Here is a 19861-nt window from a genome sequence, read left to right as displayed (position 1 = left end):
GTGCCGCTGTTGTGCTGGAAGCAAGAATTGGGAAGTCTCGCATAGTCGCATTATGCGGAATTTGACCTGGATAGGCCCAGCAATCAGTCCCGGGATTCATCGGCGGCATTTAATATGCGCTAATACTCCGATATGCGCTAAATGTAAAATGTATTTAACGTACGCTGGCGCGTGAATTTTTCACGTGTATAATTTACGTGTTACGTAAAATGAATGCAGGCAATGTAGCGTCGATTTTAACGCATCGCGAAATGTGGAACGATTTGTCGGCTCTCGTGTAAACGTCGCGATAAGCGAACGTCGCGAAACGTAAACGCTCGCGTTACAACTGCTTTTATCTGCCGCGTAACCGACGTGTAACAACAAATAGCGGTTATCGAAAGCTCGGAGGTGCGCACTGATAATTCTAACAGTGGGCGGATATATGCTATCGGACGCACAATGAAGGAATGTGATCCATGGTGGTTAATATACATGCGTCACTTGAATGTAAAATTGGCTATTAGATAATGATGCTTTCTTCGATCCGACCTCTTTAATAAAAAAAAAAATGCAAATTATTTACATTAACGGACATGCCTTTTTGATGACCTTGACCTTGATATTGTATATTGAAAATACTATATATAATTAACATTTGTCAACTCGTGTCTTAATTGGCTTGTTTTTGGCTTGCTAATTTTCTAGGTATTCATGTAAAATTATTTGTTAAAAAATGCAATACGTGTCAAAGAGAGATTCTACTCTCGATTTGCTATTTTTCGTGTGAAAAAAAGTCTTTAATTATATGATTTCACAAGGCAATTTTTACAACTTTTCGCATGAAACAAAATCTATCATCGCTCGATGTAATATCTTTATGCATTATATATTAAACTCTCAAAAAGATATCATAGATGTGTTCATCTCTATATAATTGTCTCTATTATATATATCTTTCTAGTTTAAGTTTAATAGTTATTTAAACATAGTCTTATCAACATAATGAAATAATATGAATCATCCCATTCTAGCAAATGTCAGAATATGAAAGAAATTAAAATGAATTTTTAATCCTTGTAATCACACATTTTTTTTGCTCTATTCTATACATACATATAAGTCACAATGTTTTGTCGCAGTTTAAGCTATCTCAAAGTGCTTGAAAAAAATTTACAAAAGTTTATGTATATTTCATTAGACATTTGTAGAAAATAATCATAACAAAAAATTGAAAAATAAATTTTATATATATTTTTATTGATTAAAACTTGGGATATTTTATTGCTAGAATATCAATAGGGTCAAAATGATTCATACGTGACCTTTAAGAGTTAACATTATCGATAGTATGCTTTTTATTTACGATTCTCATTGATCACTAGATAGCGAATGGAATAATTTTCTGAATTCATCGCAGCGCATACAGAATTGCGAAGCTTAATAATTCATCTTTTTTCTAACCGATCAATCATAAAGATATTGGGAAAACCTGACCTTTGGAGAATTTGAATTTTTCTTATAGCCCTGTCATGAAACGGATAAATTAAAAAAATGCTAGAAAAGTTACCACTATGTTTGATTGTTTTGCAACTATGATGTGAAAAATATATGCTTTACATGATACATAAATGAAAGAATCTTTCTATCGAATGAAAACAGATTGATGATATTGTTTTCGGCAATTTATATATGTATATACTATATACAATGGCGAACTTAAACTGCGACAATTTTCATGGCCATGATTTATAACCCATTTATTTAATTAAATGAAATACATTGCTGTGTGTGAATTGTGTATATAAATTTTGGAGCATATTGAAAATATACAGTTACTTGAGCGATGATTGCGCTAAACACGCCTATTAACCTGATAAATATTTCAGAGTCACAAGACAGTACAATGCCGACAAATCGTGAAAGATTATTATTTCATTCATCATCTTTATTCTCTACACGTACATCAGTTCATTATATAGTTCCATATCTTTTACTACCTCACACAAATCACGCAATTCACTCCATTACCGGATTAACGCAAATAATTAACAGTTATCCTCAATATTTACATGTACAACATTATCCTTAGTCGCTTCATATAATACAATTTGCGTTATACGCTATTCATGATCGTTAAAATAAATATCTCGTTCTTCAAATGCCTATAGAATCTCGATCTTCCAGAATCAAGATGTTAAAATTCTAAGAAATTCCTAGATCTGTTGATTTCTTTAGGTTCATTTTATGGCATTATTTCTAAGCTTCTCTTTTTTCAACTCTACCTCATGATCCTTAGAAAAACTTGTGGTTTCTATGATTTTTGAGTGTTTATATATTTGAAATATATTGACTGAAAGAATATTTGAATTCAGATTTCTGAAATGTTATATGTCGAAATTAATGAATCTTTATTATATTTTTTTTTAATTTCTTAAGATTTACTAACATTTTATATGAGAAATCTTTATCATTTTTTCTCTATTGTTTTAAGATGTTTTTTAGTTCTTTGTTTCTTTCAAGATTTTCAAAATTGTCAATTCAGATCGAAATCTGTGGCTTTTTATCCTTTGTCGCGATGAGGAATAAACGATAAGCTAGGATATAAGGAATTCGAGAAGGAGAGATTAATTCTAATCTTTGTTAAGTGTTTTTGCATTTCTCAGCAAATTACGTACGAAGGATATCTATTAAAAGATCGACTGTAAAAAAAGAAAATGAATGTTTGAATAGAGTGTTTACAATAAGCAAGTCAATGTGACGATTACAGCAGCGCAAGCAAAATGTACAGTAAATTCTCGAATGCAATTTATAACCCAGCTTACAATAAAATTATAGATTCTAGAAAAAAAATTGTATATGATAATTCCGCATAATAATAGTGTAATTTCGCATAATAATCTTAACTTTTTTCAAAACTCTAAATTTATAATTTTTAAGATATTTAATTTTTTTCGCAATTTTTTATAAAGTTTAGAATATCGAAAAATTAATTTTTTTGTTCTCGTTTTGTAAATTGTACGTTTTGTACAATTTACTTTCGATAAATCCATTATCAATGCTTTATTTAGACATCGATATTACATTTTATAGAAAGACGAATAATTTGGAAAATAAAATATCGAAAACATGATTTCTCTAGATTTTCTATATTCTTCAATATTATTTTTTCTTACTGCTGATATTTTCACCATTTTTAAAAATTTTGTACGTTTGTTAACAAAATTATTTCTTCATAGATTTTCTTGACTTTCCACACAATGTGGATGCAATTGATTTTCAATCAAGAGAAGCAGGAATATTACATTGAAAGAAAACTATAAATAACAAGAGCAATAGAGTGAGAGCAGAGCGTGAATATCGTACGGAATCTTGTATATATATATATATTTGTATATATTCATGTCTACTGTCTATTTTAAGCTTCGTGAATTTATCATACAAAACAATAATTGAGATATGAAATTTATATAAGATCTCTTGAGAAATAGATGTATTAACCACGGCTGTAAATTCTAAAATTTCCTGGAGAATCTTTAATCGCAAAGTGTCGAAGTTAAAGTGATCATATGACACTTGTCGGAAAAATTATTTTAAGACATGCTCAACGATTTCTGGTTGTCATTCTTATCGACAGCCGATATGTGGTCGGGATTTTCTCCGCGTGCAAAACGTTCCCACATCTTTGTATACAGCATTTCCATGCCCATCGCGTATAGCTTGCAATTAAACAGCGGGCTTTCCGAGCGGGCCTTCCAAACTTTGGCCCTTGTTGCTTTCAAACTGATAAAAATTAAGAATTAATTTAAATCTATTATATTGTATTTACAAAAAACTGCAAAATTTTGCAATAGGTTAAAATACTCACTATTCTCTATCAGTACCCAACCTAATAGCGATATCTTGGTACTCTTGTCGTGTCCGCGCTACCAACTCCGGGCAGCCGAGAGTGTTCAATTGACTAGCAGCGACCCGAGAAGCTAGAGTCTCACCGGGTAGTGTGACCACCGGTGTCCCGGTCCACAAAACATCCATACTGGTCGTGTGTCCGTTGCAAAGTGGTGTGTCTAGACATACATCAGCTAATTGGCCTCGTCTTACATGTTCTTCTTTAGCAGCGACGTTGCTGAACAGAATTCTACCAGGCGTCAGACCCAATTGTTGTGCAGTCGATTGGAGATTGGGTTCACCGACCGCCGGAAAACGTAGCAGCCACAACACAGCGTTTGGCACATGTTTCAAGATCTATAAATCAGATATTCGTTTAAGACAAACAATTCGGTGAAGATCTTCAATTTCTATAAAAATAATTTGATCGTATACTTACATGTGCCCACATGTGAAGAGTGAGCGGATCAATTTTATATAACTGATTGAAATTGCAATAAACAACGGCGTCTTCCGGCAAGCCATACTGTTGCCTAGTTGTGATCACAATGTTCTGAGGTACCTCTTCGCCCGTGGCAGCCTTGTTATTTACTTGCGTAGTGGTCATACCATTCTGCACAACAACACCGTTCACGGACATCTGGCATTGGCCGGAAGCAATCATTGTTTCAATCGGGGTGGTAGTCGGTAGCTCAGCAACTTTAAGCGAAATCTCAACGGGTTGTTTCTTCGCATCTGGTACGATTACCTCGCGAATCTCCTTTATTAAAGTATTTTCCATCATTGGGGAGAGATCCGTGGCATTAATTACTGCCACATTATCGGCTACCTTGCCTTTATGATTCGATTTATCCGCCAGGATTAAACGTTCTTTCAGATGAGGAAACATTTGCCTAGAAAAATAAATAATTAAAACCTTGTCAAATGTAAACGGAAATTTTCATAAAATGACAAAAATATATAAAAATTGTATAATTTTTGTACTTTCGTATCAAAATACTATTTTAAAAAATCCGCGAATAAAATAAACTTGCGTACTTGTGATCACCAATGAAGTAAGTGTGTGGCATGTAAGCGAGCTTCTCGCTATATTGATTGGCGAGCTCCAGCGGTGAGGTGACCTCGTCTGTAATGAGATAATCCATGAAACTTGCGCCAGAAGTGCCAGGATAACCCAGCCACATGACTTGTATCGCCGCCGGTCGCAAGGCAAAGATTTCATTTCTGGCACCCTTCGTATAACCATTCATGTTCACCAGAATATGGATGCCGTCAGCGTTGATGCGATCGGCAGCCTTGCCATTGCAAGGAATCTGTGACAGATCGACAAAGTGCTCGGATTCACGCGCGATCTTTGCGCGGAAGGTCGTGCCATCGTCCGCACTTAGTGCATAGCAGAAAATCTCGACATTCTCGCGATCATGTAAGCCAGGAATCGACTGCATCAAGTGACTAGTCGGATGGTTCCCAAAGTCCGACGAAACATATCCAATCTTCAAGCGTGCGCAGATCGAACGTGGATATTTGTACGGCTGTTTGTGGAGAACATGGATCTGCAATGATTTATTCGTATATAAGTACTTAACAATAACGAGAAAATATTTATGGACAGTGAATAGAATATTAATTGTTCTATACGCAGTATATAATATATGACTTAGAAAAATTTATCGAATTACCCACCTTTTCGATACAAAGATTAGCATGTCTAGCAGCGATAGCCTTCCTGAACTCATGAGATAAGGGATAAAGCATAGAATGATGCGGATGCACACTGGGTAGTCTGTTCTTGTCCAATTGCTCGGCAACGATAGATACCAACTTCTTCATTCTGGCTTCGTAGTCCGTCCAATCGCACACTATTTGCAAACAGTGCGCCAAATTGCAGTAGGCGTCAGGAAAATCTGGTTTTAGCTTCAGCGCTGTTCTGTAAGACTGTATCGCTTCAGGAATGTTGCCGGAATCTTTGTGAATCGATGCTAAATTGGAATGAGCGTCGGCGAAGGCCGGATTGATTTGAATAGCCCGTGTGTAGCATTGCAAAGCGCCCTGTATATCCTGCATCTCTTTGAGCGTGTTTCCCATATTTGAATAAGCATCGGCAAAAGTCGGTTGTATGCGAATTGCCTCCTTGTAATGCATTAGCGCCTCGTTTAGTTTGCCTTGTTGCTGCAAGACAGAAGCTAGATTGCTATGAGCAGCTGCGAACTCGGGAAATACTTCCAGAGCTTTAAGATATAAGCGAGTCGCTTCCTCTATGTAGCCTTGCTCGCGTTTTATGTTGGCCTAAAAAAAAAGAGAAATGATTTATATATAATTTATTTAATATTTTCACAATTTAATGTTAAACGCATAACGGCGTAAGTTCGTACCAAATTATTGAGAGAATCTGCGTGTGTCGGGCAAAGTCGGAGGGCGGTATTGTAACATTCTTCCGCCTCGACCACTTGGCCCTTCTCTTTGAGGGCGTTTGCCAGATTGCAATAAGCATCTGGAAAGTTTGGTTGCAGTTCGATAGCACGGCGATACGTGTCGATGGCCAAATCAATGAGCCTATAATATCAAATAATTCTCGGTTGCATTCATCGTCTTCGAAAAAAGTCGACAATTTCGTTAGCCAAGTTTATATTAAAATAAAAATTGTAAATTGTTATCGTAAGTGCGAACACAAATTGTCAACTCACCCTTGCTCGTAGTAAACGCACGCCAAGTTTCCATGTACGACTGCATTATTAGGACTGAGATTCAATGCACGAAGATAAGCAGCAACAGCTCTGGATAAGTAGAACGATTATCGATTATAGATCCCATTTCCAATGAAAAAAATTCGGCTGTGAAAGAATTAGGTTAATAATACTAATATAAATGCTATCTTTTCTATATCCGCGAAAAAGTTGCTCTTTTCATTCCAGATAATTGTAGAGATAAATTGTTAATACAGCCCCCGGTGTTACAAAGACGAGTCTGATGAACCTTTTAAGATAGCGCCTGATCCAGGAGATGCAGCCAGAGGTGGAGGGTCGCGCGATAGTATCTTCTATTTGTACGCGAAGCACGGGCGCGATAGTACTCGAGGGTGAGATCACCGTATAGACGACCACGCACTGGCAGTCCATTCCTTCCCCATCCCGCCCGTCTTGGATCCCGCGGATCCCAGAAGTCCACGGATCTGAATGGAAAGGACCCTTGACAACGCGGCTCGTTACATTAGCAGCGAATCCTTAGGGAGGCAGCGGATGCAAGAAATGCTGAATCTTCCTTGAGAGGTCCTTGGAAGGAAGGAATTTCTTGGAAGAGCGCAAGTTCATGCAAAATGCGTCAAGTTCGTCAAACAAGGATTTTCGAGGGAAGATTCGAAATTGGATTTTTGCAAAACGCACGAAAAATGTTGAGTCCACAAATTTCTCGAAAATTACATCATTCTTTCGATAATCTTGTCGGATTCGTGCGTAAATGATCTTTGGATATTTCCATTTTAGGATGTCCTAAATCGGAGTAAAACGGAGACTGAATATACCAATTTAAAGATGCGTGCAAATCCTTAGACCTCTTCTACGTTTCCATGGACCCAACGATCTTCTCAACGAACATGTTAAAAAAAAGCACGAATCCTTAGATGTGTGGATCCCCGAATACACAAATCCTTATACGTTGATATTTACGCGCGGGAAACGAAATAAGAATTACACCAGCGCAAATTGTACAGTTTTGAATCCACGTGGATACAGGATCCACTCATCTCAGGATTCACAGATGATATCTAAAGCGGCAGGAGATAAAGCGGGAATTACAAGACCGCGAGTCCTAAGATCAGCTCCGGGAGGTGCTGACAGTCGAAGGAAAGCTGTTTAACTCGTGAGCGAGCGAGCGAGATTCCCGTTTTCGGCGAAAGTCGTGAACGAGCACGCGTATCCTGCAAGGAAAGGGGAGAAGAGGGGCGAAGGACTTCCGTGGGGGCGGAGCGGTTGCTGGAATCGATAGTTGTCCTCGAATTCCTCCCACTTTGTGCGTGAAAGAATCTTCCGCTCTCCCCTCTCAAGCTAGAGTCGGAATTGAGCCGAGAAATGCGTTCAATGGATCCAATATTATCATATTAATCGATTATATTTTGTCTTATATATATTTTTTATAGATATTTTTTCATTCTAAAAAAAGAAAGAAAATTTTTATATATATTATTATATATAAAATAATATGCAACAAATTAAAATAAAACTTGTACAAATAGAAATTATTTTTTTAACTCTTTACTATACTAAATAAAATATTTTAATACAATTAATAGGTCGAGAGAGAGTTAATATTAAAGAATATGACAATATATAAGCGATATTTGGCAAGCGACGGTTGTGTAAGCGGAGGTAATATTGCAACCGAATTTCTTTTATTCTGTTGATGCTCGTTCAGACGAATCTTGGCGAAGATCGATAGAACGGCGGGCGTTAAACGTAGTTAAAGAGAAGGATGAACGTGTTACGTAGCCATGGAAGCGGCTTTTACAATCAATGATTTTCGAAACCTGAAGAATTTACACGCAAAGAGAGGGAATCGAGAATAGAAAGGGTAATATATGTATAAAGATATACAGATATATTAGAAGTAAAATCTGCGAAATTAAGAATCCTTTGGTATTAAAAATACTAAAAGAAATTATCGATGAGATGTTTAAAATGGTATCATCAGAGAACTATCGAGATTGCATTATAAACTACTGGGCGTACGCGTATTAATGATACGAGAGGCTTTGCGTTCCTATTTTTCGTGGAAAATACATCTAGAGAGAAACGGTGCATTAGCCGAATTTTCATTCGAATACAAAGAGGACGATGAACTTGGAAAAGAACGTTACATGAATATCGATCCTCGGTATTCACTCGGTTCATGCGCTGTACTCGTTTGTTTCCGAATGCAACGCAAATATGTTACGTCTATTCATAGACTTATCATCTATATATTTATATATTTAACGACCTCACTGTTCAATTCAAAGAAATAATACATACATACATATATATCATACACACACGATGTTAATTAACATCTCTAAGTATATAGTAATATTTTTTTCCTGAAAAATAAGTCCTAAACCACTTTTTTCTACAATACTTAACGAAAGAAAAATTATTAATTATTAAATAATATTTCACTAATCAATGTCGTGCTTTACGACATACAATGAACGGTAATGAACTGCGCAAATTAATTAACATCATCTATGTATATATATGTGTGTGTGTGTGTGTATATATGTGTATGTATACAGATGTACAGATATAAAATTTAAAAAATATAAATATAAAAAATATTTTACAAATATTTTCTATACATATAAATATGCGGAAAATATTTTTAATTTTAAATTTGTGACAAAGAGGAAACTGCAGAAGTAATGGAGGACCTGTATGACTTTGGACTAGCCACTAATAATTTTGTGTAATGTATCAGTGGAATAACTAAAGCCATTTTGATCTTGCACAGACTTTAAAACCGACGACGACGGAAAATTTTGAGACGTCGATTGATCAATACTGTGCATGTAACATTATTTCGCCCATTATTTTCATTCATTCATTCATAAACTTGATTCATTTAAAGAGCACTTAAATTATAAATAAGAAGTGTGTATGTGTATGTGTGTTTAAATGCCTTAAAAGTTTTAAAAAATTGTTGACTTATGTAATTTTCGAAACTATAGTAAGAGAGATATAAATATTATATGTCTATCCTATCTTATATAGATATGATAGAATTTTTACTTTGATTGGATTACTAATTATCACATATTTCATGCTAGTAGAATTATATATAAGTTTTATACATAATCCATATTATTTAATTATTACTTGTTCGTGTTACTTAACGTTAGATGATTCATAATTCGCGATAGAATTCAAAACAGAATTCCGTTTATAATTTTATGTGTCGTATGTCACATATCCTAATATAAATAACTTATTTGAATTTTCTATGTTTTCTATGTTATTTTCTATGTTTTCTATGTTATACGACATAATGAGATTATAGAGTTCTGTTCCGAATTTTGTCGCGAATTATAGATCGCTTTTAAGAAATAAAAGAAAAATATATTGAAAAAAGCATGGAAACGAACCTGTCGAAGATCCTAGCTTCTTTTAAAACATTTCCAAGATTGATATAGGCATCTAAGAAGTTTGGATCCAAGGCAACTGCTTTCTCGAAGTGATGTATTGCGAGCCATATTTCCCCTTGTGCGTTGAACACACATCCGAGATTGCTCCAAGCAACCGCGAAATCCGGTCGTGTCTCAATCGCCTTCAAGTAGCAGGCCTAGAGAAACAGAATGCGATTTTATAACGACTTTATTCGCGAACTCAGAGAGACGCGCGCTACGCGCTATGCCCGACCTCTCATTGTCGCGCTGCGCTTTTCTCTTCTCTCTCTCTCTCTCTCTTTCTCTCATTCATTCACTCTCTGTTTCATACTACACTCTCTCTTTCCTTCTTTTTTTCTCTCTCCTTTTCACCCTCTCGACTCCGTAAAGAATATATTTTATCGCTTTATATCTTCTGTTTCCTCCCACGTTTCTTCTTTTTTCATTTCTAATCGATAAACAGTTTCAGTCTCCTTAGAATTCTTCCACGATTTCTTAGAATCATTCGTGAGATGGATTTTTTGTTTCTTTAGATTTCATGGTCTTTAGAGATATGAAAGATTGCTAAAAAATTTTACCAAAGTTTTTGAAATTTATTTAGCGAAAATCATCATAGATTTAATGAGAGCTTTCTTTAATAAAAGATTGACTATGTCAAGCTTTGCACTTATGAGTATGTTAATCAGATGTTATTTATTTGATTCAATAATTGAGTCTTGAACCATTTGACTAAATTGATATGTTTAAAATAAGTCAAACGGTAATACTATTTATTAGTCGTGAATCGATATTAGAAAAATTTGCAAAATTTTCTTTTCTATAATATGCATACGAAATAAAAAGTCAGAATAAAAGGAAACATTTGTAAAAATAAAAATGTTTAAAACAAAAAACCTATAAATTCGCACGATAATTCATACAATTAAAATTATGTGATAATATACTTAACAAATTTTTTAAGCTATGATTTAACAAATTTCCCAACAAAAATCAACATTCCTAATTAATATCTCTGTGCATATCAGAGATTTAGGAGGCAATGCGAGTTTAAAATATTCGGTAAACATTTCTTCCGCATATATCATTATTTTTACAATCACAATCTTCGGTTTTAATTCATTTAATTTACAAATTCTTCGCTTCTCTTCAACTATCGTCATTCTTGAATTCGATTTGTCCTCTTTCTATGCTCGTCGAGGGCAAGAAAGGGAGTAAGAAATGGAAACAGAATGAACGAGGGTAGCCTCACAAACATAATCAAAATTGCATTCTCGGATAGGAATCAGGAAAGTGTTAAGGACAATAAAGGTATCCGGGTGCGCGCTAGAGGCGTCATCGTGGATAACGCGCGACTTCCGGTGCACGCGGAGTCTCCGAAATGCGTTCGGCGGACTCGTCTGCACGCTGAAGGCCGTACGCTAAAACCGAAGTCAACTAAAACGAAAGTCTCTTCTGGACTTGTGTGATGAAGCTACTTATCGATGAAAAATTATCACGATCTTTACGTAACACGATCATGACGACGGGATGACGACCCTAGGAATTTAGCGTGGATGATCATCGCGCGTGCCGAGAGGCGGGCTGCATTGATATTGAAAACAGAGTAATCTTCGTACCTAAACAATAAATAAGAGGGCATTTACAGTTGACCAGTCTCTGCAGGATGAGAGGTTTGCTTGGAATTAAAAAAAAAAGCGGAAGAGAAATAAAGGAATTGTGCGATCTTTTTTTATACATATTAAATTAAAACAGATTATTTCATTTTTTAAAAGTAAATTGCAATATTTATTCAGCTAAAGATGCAACGTTTACTTTCTTAATATAATATTTTAAATATTTATATACTTAACTGCAATATTTACATGGAGTATGTAACATTTTTTTTTGAATTACTTTAATAATAAGAATGTAATAATATTGTTGCAGGGACAAATAATAAATCTAAGACATCCTGTAACGTTTTAAAAATAAAAAAATCTTTGCAGAGTCTCGAAGCTTATTTAAGAAAAGCTCAATTTACATAATACTGATGCTTTATAAGTCTAAGCAACAAATAATATATATCGCCCTTCGTAAAATCATTTCGCAGTATCTAGGATAGAAGGATAAAGAGCCTTTTTTCGACAGGAGCCGGTCGAGAGAGAAGGAGATTGGATTGAGTAGAGGTCTTTAGAGACCGGCCTTGGGAATTACTTTACCTGCAATGTACCCTTCGGTAGGCTGACTCGGTAGGTACGGCTCGCAAGCTCTCATAATAAACTTAGACCGAGAGACAGTGTGTTACTGAATAACCAGATTCAGATTCACCCTTTGACGAAGGAACCGGCGCGGTAACCGACCAATCTCACATTGCTCCTGCACTTCCCCTCCTAGAGTTGATCATCCCGTCCACAACAATAAGACAGCTGCGTTAATGTCTCTTCACTGATTACTCTCGCCTCAAATCTTTGTCTTTTTTTTCTTTACTTTCTACATACGTGTGTGCGTGTGTATATGTGTGTACATAAAGAATTGATAATTCGCGTATCTGCAAATGACACGCCTCACCGAGTTCGTCAGCCAGCTGTTGCGAATTACGTGTCTCAAATTCTTCTCGTAATCGAAACGTAAATTACACTTTTTTTTCCTCTTTTTATCTGATATAAATATTTCGTTATATTGTATTATCAAGCATCGCGTAGTGTGAAGGAGAACGAAATAGTGTGATAGAGTCATATTTTATTATTCACGAGGTGATAAAAATAAACGTGGCTGAAGGAACTCGGCAAGAAACGAACGAGCATAGCAGCCAGTTTTTGAGAATAGCGGGAAATGTAACGGGAAGCTTTCCTCGTTGCTATCATTCTTAGAACCGAGGGCGTATCCGTAAATCTCATATCTATATAATTATAGTAAAACGCAAAGTACGTTATTTGAAATATAATTATAATATAACGCAAAGTACGTTATTTGAAATAGCTAGAAATATTTCAAATGGAGAAAAAGTATATATATTTATACGAATATGCTCTCATCGGTCGACGCCGCGCCGCGCCATGAAAATGTAGATCACTTGACCGTTTAACAATAGATCAATACTAGAAATCAACTCGTGGGCATCGCTAAAAATCCCGCGAATTTAACAATTTCGAATTTCACGATGTACCCTTTCATTTCTTTCGATTTTCTATTAATGCTACTGTAAAAGTAGCATTAATATTATTTTTATCTCTTTAAAATCTGATCCTTTTTCCTATGGATGCAAAAATTAAATCGCAATTATTTTTTTCGATGTAGTGTTCAATAAGTTTTGATTTAAAGGAATGGTCAAGTGATCTCGCGCCAATATATATTTTTCGTACACACTGTAGATTCTCTCCCTCTTTCTTTCTATCATCAACTATTCATCAAAGTGCTGAAAAAAACGCAGCATGTGACAATGCACGTATGCCACGATAACAACAGCAAAGTCGCACACTCAAAACAAGAGACAAGAGTCAGCTCATTCATTAAATGTTCGCGCGCTGCCAGCCATCGATTTGAATTAAAATGGCATCCGATGACACTGGCTAAACAATGCTATAATTTGCGACAACATCAAGAGTCCTCGAAATAATAAAAAAAAAGAATAAAATCAAAAGTGTATTTTTTCTCGGTGTTGCTGCAAAACGCGCAATGTTAGAGAGAATATTCTCCTCTTTTAATTATATTTTGACAATAACCCTAAACATTATAAAAAAGATTTGTGTTCACATATATTCTTGATTTAGAAAATCTTTTGAAAGAATATAGTAAAGAGTTTATAACGTGTGATAAAAAAGAAAGAAAGAAAGAAAAAAAATTATTAAGAAACTTAAATCATGTCTTAAAATGTCCGACTAGATTTCGATTGTCTTGTCGTCGATTTGTTCGAACAAAGAAAGACTCGTAAACTTTTTATCAAAACATCTGGAGAAAAATGCGTCTGTCAGAAATGTCTGTTATATTGTTTAGGGTTTTATGTTAAGAGACCGTCGCTTAATGTCGCTACGAAGACTAGATTTCTATCGGCGACATGAAACGCAGTTCTTATAAATTTTACAAGATGAAGGATCACACGCAATTTTCGATTCGCTGTCGAGAAAACTGCGATCGCGATGTTTCTCGCTTACTTCTTCGACTATTTCTTGATGGAGAAAGTAATTGTTAAATAAAAAAATTAGAAATCCTCTTCTATAGATAATTCTATCAAATTTATATATTCTCGACGACGGAGAAAATTGCGTGCCGCGCTTGCAAGTTGCTCGGCAAAGAATGAAAGCTTCTCGTCGCAACGGCGCGAACGAATCCCATTCGGCCCGCATATTTCACAGAAAACTGCACACTGTAGCTCGTGCACATACGCGCGATGCATTTGTACTTCGAGATCAAGAGATGTGAAGACCCAAGGATGATGAAATATTTTTCTTAATTAAACATTATAATCGATACATGCTCTGTAAATTGATTCTCCTTGATCTAGAAGAGATATTAGAAGGATTATTATTAACTTTTTTGGATTTAGGAAAGGAAGTGATACAAGGAGATGATTCAGGATAGGACAGATTAGTAAATTTTGTTAAAAATTGAAAAACATCTCTATAACAATCTCTTACTAATTCAAGGAGTAATGCACTATTCTTGACGATTCCGCCGTCTGTAGCTTGATCGAAGTAAAGATGCTCGCGAACATATGCATGATATATCGGATTAGTTTACTAACTAGTACAAATGGTTCTAAAACGTACCTTTGCTTCATCAAGTCTTGCTAATGCTTTCAAAAGATTACCAAGATCACTCCGCACACAATAAAGATCCTGGAACAGGCGAAATATGTAAATAATTTGCATATGTGATTCATCTTATTTAAGATAAAAAAGATTTGATATAATAAAATATAGACTCATTGAATTATAAGAAATAAATGTGGATTTTTAGGTCCACACAAAGAACAATATAAAATCTTATTAATGTATAACAATTTTATTATATAAAGAATAAAACTTTGCAACTTAAATCTTATAACAAGAATTTTGTTTTCTTTCACACACTTCTCGGGTGTTTTATATTTTATTAAGTAATAGTTAAACTGTAATGTGTTCGTAATGTCGGTTTTCTCACGGGATTATATTGTAGTGCTGTGACGTATGCTTGAACGGCCTGTTCCATGTCACCAGCTGCAACGAGTGCTGCAGCCAAGTTGATGTAACCATCAATAAAGTCAGGCTTCAATCTGACAGCATGACGATAGTTCTCCAGTGCTTCCTGTAGTTGTCCGCGCTCTTTATATACATTCCCCAAATTGCTGTAAGCCTCCGCCAACAATGGATTTTGCTTTATCGCTAAACTGCTGTAATGTGCTGATCTGAAATGCATAAAGTTATATTTTTATTTTAAAGTTATATTTTATTTCATAAAAATCTAAAAATTATTATATATTATTTATAATTATTTATAAATATAAATTTGTCAGTTTCCATTTTGCAACATGTTTAATTTTGAATGTATCTACACTTAGAATATTGAATATGATAAGAAATTACGTACTTTTCTAGCCTTCTACATTGGAAATGTATTGAGGAGAGCAAAAGAAGAACACCAGTATTGTTTGTTTCTTGTCGCCATAGCTGCATACAGTGTCTTTCCGCATTCTCATAGTCTCCTGCCTGATATTCTCTATGAGCAAGTTCCAGCAACCCTAAAATAAGAATTGAGATACATGAGGTCTTTTAGTAGTGTTTGATTCACATTGAGTTCAAGTTCAATAAAAATGTATAAAATGTTTTTGCAATTGAGTTACATATTATATTTTTCATTTTGCTTAATATCATAAATATTGATGAATATAACATATATAATAATTAGCACAATATGGAACAGTTAGTTCGCTTATTAACAGATACATGTAACAGATGCAAGAAGAATACACCAACATTGCAACAACTATTGTGTTGTGACTGAGAGAACAAAATTTTATAAAAATTAGCAAATGGAATTTAAATAATTTGAAAATAACGAAAGCTATAAATATTGAAAAATCCAAAAGTTTAAAATTTGAAGAACATATTAATAGAATAATAACATGTATATTATTCTTATTATTAAATCCTAAGTAAATTTTCGAATCATACATCAAAGTCTAAACTATTAATCAACGATCAATCATGAATTCAAACAAGCATTTCCAAACAAAGAACCACTTGGCACACGTCGCCTGAAATATGACACTCCGATCAACATTTCCCGATCATCCACCATGTTTTTACGACCCATTAGCTCTGTGCAACGTCGTCTCCTTTAACAAAGAAGAGGTATTCCAAAAATATACGAACAATAAGTATCCACGTTAATGGTCTCATTATCGGACAGACTGATCAGCTCCTTGCCATGCGTGTCCTGTGCCACTACCAGAATATTCTGCCCATGTTGCCAATCGTCGTCGTCATTTTCCACGATGAATTGGAGCCCATTGGAGCCTTTCAACGTGCTGTTCTTCTCTGCGACGTGCACGCTCATCTTTGATGATGAAGATCAGCGTACTTTCTTACCGAGGACTCTTGATTTCGTATAACTTTTCGACCTCGCTTTCGACTCCCTCGCAATTTAGTCCCGACGAATGTTCTGGATCAGTTTTTGACCTGTCGTGAACCTAACTTCTCCGCTCGTTTATGCCTCTTGCTTCGATTGTCGCTGCGCGCATAGATGATGCTGCGCGTACATTCTGTTCTAGCTGCCTCTCTGTCCCTCTTCCCCTCCCCCCTTCCTTCCCGACAGCGCGACGAACGAGCTGATTGGTCGACGTTGAAGCGAAGAGTGGTCGAAGCGGCAAACTTCAGGAACGTATGTATTAAATGTTACAATTTTTATCTACTATAATGTATAAGAAATCCTCTTCTTAGAGATACACTACATAGCTACGTTTTTACAGTCGAAAAAAGGAAAAATTTTTTACCTTAAGTTTATGTTTGAACATTGATTTTCTTAGCTTAAAATTTAAAGGCGATCAATTTTAAATTTTAAATATTAAAAATTTTAAAAATCAATTTATACAAAAAAAAAATTCACTACACATTTCATACACGCACATATAAATCATACACATATCCTGTAATTGCTAGTACATCTGGGAAAACTCTATGTGAAAAAATTAATCGAAAATGTAAAATGATTTTTTTCATAGGAAGCTCTAATTAAAGCTAAATGATCACAGAAAATTAACTTTGACTGATATCATTGATTTGAAAACACTGTAAATTAATTACTATCATTGCCTATTAATTGCTATACACGTCCCTGTCCTGCGAGAGACCCACAGTTAGAGAAACTGTAAACGAGAAGGAGAAAGGGAGAAAAGAGGGGGAAGTTTCCCTCGTTCGGTGCAGATGGTAGATAGAACAGATATTCAAGTGGAATATTATATTCGCGTTCAACGAAAGAAAAGGAAGCGAGAGGGAAAAGAGACAGAGAGAGAAAGAGAGGGGGAACATCCGCTATTAGAGAAGGGATAGCAAAGAGCATATCGACGACACGTTAGTGAGCATTTTATGAAGGAAAAAACTAAAAAAAATACTTTTTTATGTCGAAGAATGTATACTGACGTATTACGATGATAACTGGTGTGTCCAATCAAAATAAATTACCGATTAAAAATATGCATTTCTATCATATCTCTCTTTATATAATCATTGTAAAAGCGAAATGTACGCATGCAAATCTTATTTTGTGAAATATATGTAATTGTTATACAATCCAAGTTGCTACAAAAATTGAACGAAACTATAATTCAATTAATTTTATCTATAAATAAGAAACGCGACATAAAAATCGAGATGATATAATTTTCGTGAGAAAATTAGAATTTTCTTTATTCATCTCTCATTTTCTCTCTCTCTCTCTTCCTCTAATAAATTCCTCTAATATTAATCGCACATTGCTATCATAAATAAACCAACAATTTGAGAAATATTAAATTTATAATATTAAATTCTTTTCCCCATTTACTTGTCCCTTCTATTTGCACCTGTCCTTTTGTACGCTCTCTGCACGCAAGCTGGAACACGCATAATGCGCATATGCACACACGCACATATACATACTCATACATACTCATACATACTCATACATACATAATATACATGAAAATTATGAAAAGATGCAAAGAGTGCAATCGCAAAGAACGGAACTTACGTCTATGCTCGTGATATAAAAAGGAAGAAAACCGAGTATAAATGAGTAACGTAAATGTTATAGGTTATAAAAGGGTGTAGAAAAAGACGCTGCTCGAAAGCGGATTTCGAGGAGGCGTGGAACAAGCAGGCAGGCGCCAACGTACCGACAGTCGACAGCTGCTGAATCTCGTTCATCTTCAATATCACATTGGTGCCCGCTATCTGCTGGTGGCCCTGCTGCTGCTGTTGTTGCTGCTGCTGTTGCTGCTGCTGCGTCTGCTGTTGCGCCTGCATGGCTGCGTCGACGAGGCTGCGAAATGGAACGGCCGATGCGATGCGAGGCACACGAGGCGGCGAGGACTCTGACAGCTGACGCACCTAAGCACGATCGCACGTCGCGGAGAATCGCTCGCGTCCGCGTGATCCGATTTCGACAAATGACGAGATTTCGCGCGTCAAACGATCCGACCTTATCAATGCGTGCGATATATGTATGTACGTGACGCGATTTTTCACACGCGCGCCATCATGAAATCCTTCAACGGAGCGCCGGAAATTCGAGAGTCACGTTCGGCCGTTCTCGGCAACGCTCGTGAACCTTCGGCGACGACGACAGAGACAGACGGATGAAAAAGAGAGAGAGGAAATATTCAATATATTTAACATACCAGCTTTTTGCGATTAGTCGAAATGATGATAAATTAGGAAGTGAAATTAACATAAGACGAACCCCGGACGAATATGTATCAAATTCACTTGAAACAAATTTTTTTTCTCTTTTTTTTTACATACGTATAAATATGTTTCTTATTTTGAAAGCGAAAAACGAAAAAGGAAAAATAATTTAAAACAAATAAAATTGAATTTTGTTTTAAGAAATAGACGAATAAAGATATGCGATATAAAATTTTTAAAGTATTACAAAATATCTTAAGAATACAAACAAAAAAATTATCCTACGTTTTTAATGATTCTCGAGCATTCTTGGGCAGAGAAAAATTACATAGCTCGCCAAGTTGTAGAGCCAATCGATGGATACTCTCGCGCGATGTCGTGTCACGTGACATTTCCTGACAGTAGCGTTCAAAGCATTTCCGTAATGGCAAAATGGTTAGGACAAAATGTACACAAAATGTACACAGAATGTTTTGTTTTGCAATGTAATTTAAATATAATTTATTATTTTTGTCTATATATATATATATATATATATATATATATATATATATATATATAATTTTATAATTACAAAATAGAATTAATTTAATGAGCTTTTATATGTTATATTGATTATTGTAGTTTTCTTTAAATATTTTAAAAATAAGATATATGTGTAAAATATCAGGAAATATCTTATACACTTTATAAAAAATAAAAATCATTCTTTTAAAGAAAATATCAATTTTAAAAATTTGATATATTTATAATATAGTGAAATCTTGTAATAGCAAATTTTGAAATAGCGCGCAAGTACGTCAGACGCACATGGGAAGTGAAGACAGCGGTACAATCGCGCAAAACTATATTTTTTTTAGGTGGTATCTCGGCTGAAAAATAATATAAACGAAACGTACCGCTACGGCCCTGAATTTCACGGTTCGCGAATGAAGTGGGGGACAAACTCGCTTCAAAGCCCCGGAACGCGTGCTGATAACAGAGGTTCCAGTGTATTATAAAATATATATAACAGAGAACTTCT

At 35.2% G+C, this 19861-nt stretch overlaps 1 protein-coding gene and 1 long non-coding RNA gene across 3 annotated transcripts; one reads left to right on the top strand and one right to left on the bottom strand.

The window, feature by feature from the left end:
- Nucleotides 1-1724: 1724 nt before the first annotated feature.
- Nucleotides 1725-18715, bottom strand: Sxc (O-linked N-acetylglucosamine (GlcNAc) transferase sxc). Of its 2 annotated transcripts, none has more exons than XM_083091343.1 (12): nt 18327-18715; nt 15542-15692; nt 15116-15359; nt 14743-14811; nt 9977-10173; nt 6552-6641; nt 6240-6420; nt 5551-6153; nt 4906-5420; nt 4307-4760; nt 3848-4224; nt 1725-3762 (listed from the first exon to the last, which is right to left on the bottom strand). In XM_083091343.1, the coding sequence occupies exons 1-12, from the start codon at nt 18454-18456 to the stop codon at nt 3573-3575; spliced, it is 3201 nt and encodes a 1066-aa protein (XP_082947469.1). In that variant the 5' UTR covers nt 18457-18715; the 3' UTR covers nt 1725-3572. The 2 variants fall into 2 exon arrangements, with proteins under 2 accessions (XP_082947469.1, XP_082947468.1); XM_083091342.1 differs by lacking the exon at nt 18327-18715 and adding an exon at nt 16327-16727.
- Nucleotides 16054-19077, top strand: LOC145966919 (uncharacterized). Its single transcript, XR_014437237.1, has 2 exons — nt 16054-16834; nt 18245-19077. It is a non-coding gene; the product is annotated as an uncharacterized LOC145966919 (long non-coding RNA).
- Nucleotides 19078-19861: the final 784 nt, after the last annotated feature.

The sequence above is a fragment of the Camponotus vicinus genome, unplaced genomic scaffold (genome assembly GCF_025532165.1).
Source record: "Camponotus vicinus isolate PSW18456_S1 unplaced genomic scaffold, iyCamVici1.0 SCAF_2, whole genome shotgun sequence".
Taxonomy (NCBI): domain Eukaryota; kingdom Metazoa; phylum Arthropoda; class Insecta; order Hymenoptera; family Formicidae; genus Camponotus; species Camponotus vicinus.
The sequence above is the reverse complement of the archived record's forward strand: the minus strand, read 5'-3'. Positions and strand labels throughout refer to the sequence as shown.